Raw genomic sequence first — 9,447 nt, 5'->3', positions numbered from 1 at the left:
GGTAATTTAATTATTTGGAATGCCAGAGTTCAAATGGCTGCTAGCTAGATGGATAAGTTAATAGTTAGAAAAGCAAATATCAACAAATAAGACTCCAAAAAATGTATTCCCCCTCAGTGATTATAAGATGGCCAGGCCCTTATACAGAAAAGCAGGCCCAAATTGATGTTCTTGTACTATACTGTACAGTTCAATGTGCCATTTGTCTATAAAACATTTTGCCAGGACCATTGTGGGGCATCAATATGCTCTTTCGCAAACATGCGTGCACCAATCATTTGTTACTAAGCAGAGGATTCCTTCGTTTTGTTGTTTTGTGCTCTTATCTCACCAGCATAGTTTTATCTGCAGCAGTGTGGTTTACCTAAATTCTTTTTTTATAGTACATCATACATGTCATGACGGGACATATTTTAATCTTTGTGCATATGTGTGCAAAGACACATATGTTAAAACACAGTTGTTAGACATTTTGATAGATCCCAACACTTTTAGTGATTAGTAAATTAAAAAACTACTTTCAGTCCTTTCAGACACATTTGGAAATAAATGAATATGGAGGTGCTATTGTCCCCCAGCCCTCTCCCTTTTCCCATCCTGTGCAAGAAAGTGAACACTCCCTGCTGCTGACTGGCTGGAAAAGTGTTCAAGCGATACTGTTTGACACTTTACACCTGGTCATTTCATGCAGCTTGAGTATCAGGATTATATCATGAAAAGGAAAAGTAAAGTCATATAAAAATGCAAATGTAAACACACCCAAGACACAATACAAATCTGATCACTCAAACCACTTCAGTAAGTGGTCTAAGACTAAAACTCCTACCAGTACATCTGAAACACCAGTAATATTTGTAGCACAACTAGAGAATATGCATATTTTCTCTTAACAGCAATTGTATTTTGGTCTGACTAACATTTGACTACCAAGTGTTAAAATCCTGTGTATGTGGTTAAAATCCTGTCAGGATACAATCCATATACTAGCTATATGTGACCAGGTGTAGAGAGGTCTTTATTTACTATTTACAAATATAGGGCTGAGTGTGAACATAGCATTTGAACAGGCCGCAGGGCTATCAAACTATAAGGAAGCTCACTAATTTATAGGAAAACTGTATTGGACTGACTCATATACAGCAATATTTGCATTAGATCAGCTCTGTTTCTTCTATGACAGGAAGCCTCAAACCTCAGTCAAAAGTCCCAGGACACCATTTTATTTCAGAAATGAAAAGAAAAATTACATTTTTAAGTTGAAACCAGTAAGTAATGGGTAATCAGGCCTATCTTTTAGGCTATGCCCAGTAAATCTCAAAAGCCACCACATGCATGATGTCCTGTGACCCTGTACTAACATAAATTGGTTAATTAATGGTTAATTAATCATGTATTATGAATAGAAGACCACACCAAAAATGCCCTTCATAAACAGTATGACATGCATACTCAGTAACATTATGATTGCCTCTGTGATTGTTCATAGAAGTGTCCATAGAGGTTGTATGTTGTATCATTGTATGTTACTTAAATTGTGCAGAATTCAGTGCAACAGTAAAGACTAATGTCAAGCCTACAGTGAGTCCAAGAAGTATTTGATCCCTTGCTGATTTTCTTCGTTGGCCCACTAATAAAGACATGATCATTCTATACTTTTAATGGTAGATGTATTCTTACATGGAGAGACAGAATATTAAAAAGAAAATCCAGAAAATAAATCTAAGGAATATATATTAATTGATTTGTATTTCATGGAGTGAAATAAGTATTTGATCCTTTAGTATTCATTAGCAGTTCTGGCTTTTACAGACCAGTTAGACACTCCCAATCAACTTGTTACCTGACCTGAAGCCACCTGTTCTCACTAATCACTTGTGTGAAAAACACCTGTCCACAGAATCAGACAGATCACACAGATTTCAAGTCTCCAACATGGGTAAAACCAAAGAGCTGTCACAGGACCTCAGAGTCAGAATTGTTGACCTTCACAAAGCTGGAATGGGCTACAAAAAGATTAGTAAGGTGTTGGATGTGAAAGTAACAACTATTGGTGCAATTATCAGAAGGTTTAAAGAGTATAACATGACAATCAACAGACCTCGGCCCGGTGCTCCAAAGAAGATTTCGCCTCGTGGGGTGGCAATGATGCTGAGAACGGTCAGAAATCGTCCTGCAACCACTCGGCAGGAGTTAGCAAATGACCTGAAGGCAGCTGGGACCACAGTTTGCAAGGAAACAATTGGCAACACTTTGAGCAACAATGGATTCACAGCCTGCAGTGCCCGAAAGGTACCCCTGCTGAAGAGAGCACATGTGGAGGCGCGCCTCAAGTATGCCAATGATCATTTGAAAGATGAACCAAGTTATTGGGAGAAGGTTTTGTGGTCAGACGAGACCAAAATTGAACTTTTTGGCCTCAACTCCACCCGCCATGTGTGGAGGAAGAAAAATGCTGCCTATGACCCCAAGAACACTGTGCCCACCGTCAAGCATGGAGGTGGAAGCATAATGTTTTGGGGGTGTTTCTCTGCCAAGGGTACAGGGCTACTTCACCGCATCACTGGGAAGATGGATGGAGCCATGTACCGCACAATCCTGAGGGACAACCTCCTCCCCTCTGCCAGGGATCTGAAAATGGGCCGTGGTTGGGTCTTCCAACATGATAACGACCCTAAACATATAGCAAAGGCAACAAAGGATTGGCTCAAGAAAAATCACATTAAGGTCATGGAGTGGCCCAGCCAGTCGCCAGACCTCAATCCGATCGAAAATCTATGGAGGGAGCTGAAGGGCAGAGTTGCCAAGCGACAGCCCACCAACCTTCATGATTTAGAGAGGATCTGCAAAGAAGAGTGGGCCAAAATTCCCCCTGGTGTGTGTGCTAAACTTGTGGTTAACTACAACAAACGTCTCACCGCTGTGCTTGCAAACAAAGGCTTTGCCACTAAGTATTGAGTGTGTTTGGCAAGAGGGATCAAATACTTATTTTCCTCATTGAAATACAAATTAATTAAAATATATTCTTTAAAATTATATTCTGGATTTTTGTCTTGATATTCTGTCTCTCCATGTTAGAATATATCTACCATTAAAAGAGCAGAAGGATAGTGTCAACAATCAAACAAAGGAAATCAGCAAGGGATCAAATACTTCTTGGACTCACTGTATATCTTATATTACTTTTACATGCTTAAAGATGCAAACAGTAATTTGTGCTGTATAAACATGTCAGACCATTTGAATTAATGAAGGTTGTTTTGGTGAAATGTATTATTTTACTGAACAAGCATGTAGTTATTCTGCTTTGTCATAGCCCCAGGTTTCCATGTTCATGCTCATGACTAGTCTATGCAAATCAGTTGGTAGAGAGGTTTCATGTCAATACTAACTTCAGGAGGTTTATTAAATCCAAAGGGCCAATAACCAGCCATAAACCAACCATTAATTATTACATCAAAGACGTTTAAAATAATTTTATGGATTTATTCTTCTCTTATGGCACAGGAATATTCCAAGATGACAATGTCAGGATTCATGGGGCTGGAATTGTAAGAGTGGTTCAGGGAGCATGAGATCATCATTTTCACATATGGATTGTTCACCACAGAGTCCAGACTTTAACTTTATTGAATCTTTGGGATGTGCTAGAGGCTTTGTGCCGCGGTCAGACTCTACCATCATCAATGCAAGACCTTGATGAAAAATGAATGCACTGGATTGAAATAAATCTTGTGACATTGCAGAAGCTTATCGAAACAATGCCACAGTGAATGTGTGCTGTAATCAAAGCTAAATGTGCTCCAACAGAATATTAGAGTGTTTGACCCTTTTTTTTTGTGGCGTCTTTTTTTTTTGGGTCAGGCACAGTATATAAACAGATCTGGAATAAATAAGAGACACATAAAGTTATCCAAAAGCAGCGTGTAAGACTGGTGGAGGAGAACATGCCAAGATGCATGAAAACTGTGATTAAAGATCAGGGTTATTCCAACAAATATAGATTTCTGAAATATTTTAAGAATATTTATATATTTATGTTTTCTTGGCATAATTTGAGGTCTGAAAGCTCTGCATCTTTTTTGTTATTTTGATCATTTCTCATTTTCTGCAACAAAAAAATGCTACATTTTTGTTTGGAAATTCGGATACATGTCAGTAGTTTATAGAATAAAAGAACGATGTTAATTTTACTCTAACTATAAAGAGTAAAATCTGAGATATAGCTAACTAGGGTGCTCTAGCATAAACAAACACGCACCTATAGTAACCTCTATCATTAGATCACTGTTACTAGAAGACAAAGCCATTGCATAATTCATTTCCCAGGCTCGCCACATCCCTTATAGGCGCTTCTAGATTGGGGGAGGAGGGCTGTAGAAATTTCCGGCGTGGCTGCTGCTCGGCGTCCAGAAACTTCTACACCGCGGCAGCTTATTTATAGAGCCAGCCATCTTCCTGCCCCGGCGCACAGTGTGGCTGTAGAGTATCAGGAGCAGCAGCAGCAGCAGCAGCTCACTTTAACAGAGAGAAGACCAGCACTGAACTCACTGAGGGGGACTGAGACTGTGAGTACTGCTGCTTAGTCTCATTATAACAGTGTTTAACCTGCAGTGTGAGGAATGTAAAGAATAGCTTTTAATGAGATAATAGCTAGATAAACTACTGAGCCAAGCTATGTTAATGTTTGTTTAGGATTGTAAAGCACTGTTAACTAACGTTAGATAACTGGTTTGGAGTAAACTAGCTGTTAACTGACATTTTTTAAGCTTAATAAATAGCTACATTTCTGTTATGGCTTTTTCTGATCATATTAGCTATCTGATAAACGCTGATAATGTAACTGTTACATTTTCGCTTGTTTTTCTGACAAATCAAGCTAACGTTATGATCCTCTTCTGTAGCTTTGGTCGCTGTCAAACATGGTTCGAGAAACCGGTTACTATGATATTCTTGGAGTCAGCCCAAAAGCCTCCGCAGACGAAATAAAGAAAGCGTATCGAAAACTGGCCCTGAAATACCACCCAGATAAGAATCCAAACGAGGGAGAAAAGGTGAGTTATCCCTGTCTATTTTCAGCAGCATGCGGCTCCTCGTCTCCTAACTGACAGCGACAGAAACGTGCGGAACTTTCTGGAATTTGCCTTCAGCTCTACCGAGAGCTGGTTAGCTAAGCGTGGCTAAGCTAATTCACTCACAGCCAGCAGCAGCTCCAGAGACTCAAGGCAACCGAGTAGCTAATGTTACCAACCACACACTGCCTGGATACACCACCCCCGAGTCCTAACACACATTTTACTATTAAAAAAACCTTCAGAAACAAACTGTGAAATATTTATAACAAATATCAGCTCTAAGAATGAATGAAGTCATTCTGATATTAGACAATTTACCAGGAGGACATGCCTAGTAAAAAGGATGTAAATTATACTTAAGAGCATTAAAAGTATGTTCATATTAGGTAAAGAATACTTAACGAACATTTTCAAATTAAAATATATATTATGGAAGCCCATTCCTGCCACCTTAAAAAAATGAAATAATCCAGCAAATTGTTTTATTATTACTAAGCCAACTGCTTAACTGCATCTCATTACTTTGAGAAAGTAAGTCATTATTTTAAGATAGTAAGTCATTATTTTGAAATACAATCTCAATATTTTGAGATAGTAAGACATTATTTTGAGATAAGTCATTATTTTATTTATTAGTTATTATTGTAAGTGTACTTAAAAAAAACTTAATACATTTTTCTTTTAGATGGGATGGCTGTCATCAGCTAATATGATTTTTATTAGTCACAATCACTGATTTACTTGCTTGATGTACTTATGATCACTTTTTCTTCTCTGTAAAAGCATGCTACACTTAGGCCTATGTTTCTACCAATAAATTTGTAATTGCATTTTTACACACCTTCTCATTCATTGTTTGTCTTTATTTCTTTATTTAACTTATTTTCTACATTGTATATTAATATTAAAAACATCAAAACAATTAAGGGACACATACGGAATTACAATTTGTACAATTGTACAATTGACAACTGACCTACAGCTTGTATTTTCTTACTATTTTAGGCTATAGCTGGCATACTTTCCCAATATATTCTATCTTCTTTCTCTTATAACTTGTGGTGTTTATGTTGTTTAAGGCATTATGGTTGTGGTAAATTAAATTAGCTAACAAATGTTTTGAAGTATATTCTAGTCAGTAAGTGCACTTATGATGAGCTTGGACGCTTTACAGTTACTTCAGCAACCTTATTAAGTTACTAGTTAGGTACTTGGCTAAACGTAATACTACATTTTCAATCTGTTTGTCTTTCTCATCCATAGTTTAAGCTTATATCCCAAGCCTATGAAGTCCTGGCAGATCCCAAAAAGCGGGACTTGTATGACCAAGGAGGTGAACAAGCCATTAAAGAAGGAGGCATGGGTGGAGGGGACTTCTCCTCGCCAATGGACATTTTCAACATGTTCTTTGGTGGCGGTGGTGGTGGCAGAGGCCAGAGAGAAAGAAGAGGTACATTTTTCAAATCTTGTGCTTATAAGTCTTAGGTAGTGGTACTAAATGTAGAACAGCTGAATGTATGAGCTAAACATAATTACTCTGTTCTTATTAACTGCAGATACCTTTACATCCATTACTGATGCATACTCATTTATTTGTGTTCATATTGTTTTAGTATAAAAACAACTTAAATGTTTCTTATATTTGATTAGGAAAGAACGTTGTCCACCAGCTGGGTGTCACACTTGAAGAAATGTACAACGGTTCAACCAGAAAACTTGGTCTCCAGAAAAATGTAGTCTGTGAGAAATGTGATGGTAAGTCGAGTACACCTGAATGTGATACTGTACATTTCCTAAAGCTGCAAAATGCTTTATGTCCAGCAGATTGTGCTAGTGAGCAGCTTCAGGCAATGTGTCCCACTTCTCCAAAGCTTTTTAAGAGAAGAACAAAAATATTGTATTACATTTGACTGGATACTAAGACTGATACATCAGTGTTTATTATGGTTAAGTAGGAAATAATGTTAATGTTAAGGCACTTTCTTCCACAGGTTATGGAGGAAAGAAGGGGACTCTTGAGAAATGCTCAAATTGCAAAGGCAAAGGAGTTCAAATAAAGGTGCAACAGATTGGGCCAGGGATGATTCAGCAGATACAGAGCATGTGCTCTGAATGCCAGGGACAGGGAGAGAAGTTCAGTGCTAAGGACCGCTGTAAGAACTGCAATGGGCAAAAAGTGGAACGAAAAAAGAAGATTCTCGAGGTCCACATTGACAAAGGTAGGTGTGCTGAGGATTTATGAAACTGTCTCATAGCTCTGATTCACTTTGCTTTAGCCATGCACTGATAGTACTGTAAGTAAACTGTACATGAGTAATGAGATGGTAAAATTCTTCTTAATTTTTACCACAGGTATGAAAGATGGACAGAAAATCACATTCCATGGAGAGGGTGATCAGGAGCCAGATCTGGAACCTGGGGATGTCATCATTGTCCTTGAACAAAAGGAGCACCCTGTATTCCAGAGGCAAGAAGAGAACCTGATTATGAAGATGCAGATAAAACTGGTGGAGGCACTGTGTGGTTTCAAAAAGACAATACGTACACTAGACAACAGAACGCTCATCATCAGTTCACCTCCAGGTACACTGCATTTAAGATCTTGTCCAAAACTGTTGACTGAAAAAAAATGTAATGCTTGTTAACACATGCTGTTTTTTATGTTTTTTTTTTTAAGGTCAGGTAATAAAACCCAATGATGTGAAGTGTATTCAGAATGAGGGAATGCCTTTGTACAGAGATCCATATGAAAAAGGACTACTAATTATTCAGTTTGAGGTGAGTTTTCAACCTAAATCTACACACCAACAGGAGATAAGACGTTGAGATAAAGCATTGTCAAATGTGAACCCACACCATCATGTAGAGATTGTCTGGGTTATGATTCTAGTTATTTTTGGTATTCTGGACAGCCAGAAACCACATGAAATTCGAGTTTGCAAATTGGATTAAATATCCATTTGGAGGTGGCTTGAAATGCATTTATAATCACACAAACAAGCTAATTAAGTGCAGAGTTACAGAAGGTTTGTTTGTAGGTTAGTCGTCTGATCTGATCACTTGCAAATAACAGTGCAGACAGGCACCTCAACAAATCTAATTTGCCTGCAGTCTGAACACATTTAGACCACCTAGGCATTCTGACACCATTACATTTGTCTATGATATTGATGAGGACTTGTCATGTTGGGAGTGATGCTAAGTACATAGTAAATCTGAATTCAAGCTGCCAAAGCGTCCTCACAGGCTCTATATTGATGTCTTTGTCTGATGTCAGATATGAAATCAATACCAATCTAATTGTAATCACAATTGTAAAGCACCAAATGTAGTTTGAATCTGATTTGTTTCTGGCTCCAGATTATTTAACATCAATCTGGATAAAAATCTAGATCAGATTTGGGCAGGCAGTCAGAACATAGCCTTTATCAGTGTGTATATTGAGTGAATCTTGAAGTATTACTGTGATCTTTTGCACTTTATGGCTTGAGTCTGTGTCTAAAGAATGTGTAGATCATTAGTACTTCAACTCACAGTTGAGTGTTTCTCCTCAGGTTGAGTTCCCAGATAATCACTGGCTCCCTGACAACATGTTTCCTGCACTGGAGCAATTTCTTCCAAGAAGAGATGATGTAATGATAACTGATGACATGGAAGATGTGGACCTCTGTGAAGTGGACACGGAATCTCAGAGAAGAAAATACAGTGGAGAAGCCTATGATGAAGATGATGGTCCCAGAAGCCATGGAGTACAGTGCCAGACTCAGTAAATGTCATTTTCAGTGCAGCAGCTTTTTCATAGTTTTCTTTTCTTGTGCAAATGCAACACGAGTTGTTAAATGTTTTTTAAAAAAAGTTAATTGGACATTGATATCGTACTGTTATTGGGTAGCTTACAAAACATGAACAGGGATTCACAAATCTGCTGAAACCTTATGTTATTGAAATGGACCAGCAACTGCTTTATTATTTTGAGTGCTGAAGAATTTCCTCCTACCAAATGTACAAATCCAGTCTAGTCTGGTTCACCAGTAAACCTATTTCATAGCTGTGGTGTTTATGCATGTACTTTTTGAATGTGTTGGAGTGAGTGTAATGTTTCCTTTTATATGTTCCTTCTGTCCCTTATTTATTTCTTTTTTAACTTTGATTTTTCCAAATGAAAAAGCTCTGAAACTTCTGATGATGGCATTAGTATGCTTTCTATGAAGGTACCAACTGCCTCATGACGCACCTGTATCTTTGAAATATATTTTTTCTCTAATAAAATGTTAATCATTTAATCCTCTTCTGGTACTTCATCAGTTATATTTGTAATGACTTTAATCAGTTAATTTATTGTTTAATGCTTACATATAAAGAATTAAGAGGCTAA

At 37.7% G+C, this 9,447-nt stretch overlaps 1 protein-coding gene across 1 annotated transcript; it reads left to right on the top strand.

The window, feature by feature from the left end:
- The first annotated feature begins 4,395 nt into the window (after nt 1-4,395).
- dnaja (DnaJ heat shock protein family (Hsp40) member A) lies at nt 4,396-9,355 on the top strand. Its single transcript, XM_007246481.4, has 8 exons — nt 4,396-4,565; nt 4,902-5,051; nt 6,336-6,522; nt 6,723-6,827; nt 7,064-7,291; nt 7,425-7,655; nt 7,750-7,850; nt 8,627-9,355. Exons 2-8 carry the CDS (start codon nt 4,920-4,922, stop codon nt 8,840-8,842), a joined length of 1,200 nt encoding a protein of 399 aa, XP_007246543.1. The 5' UTR covers nt 4,396-4,565; nt 4,902-4,919; the 3' UTR covers nt 8,843-9,355.
- Nucleotides 9,356-9,447: the final 92 nt, after the last annotated feature.

This window comes from Astyanax mexicanus, chromosome 2 (genome assembly GCF_023375975.1).
Source record: "Astyanax mexicanus isolate ESR-SI-001 chromosome 2, AstMex3_surface, whole genome shotgun sequence".
Classification (NCBI taxonomy): domain Eukaryota; kingdom Metazoa; phylum Chordata; class Actinopteri; order Characiformes; family Acestrorhamphidae; genus Astyanax; species Astyanax mexicanus.
Note: the sequence above shows the minus strand (reverse complement) of the source record. Positions and strands in the feature narration are given on the sequence as shown.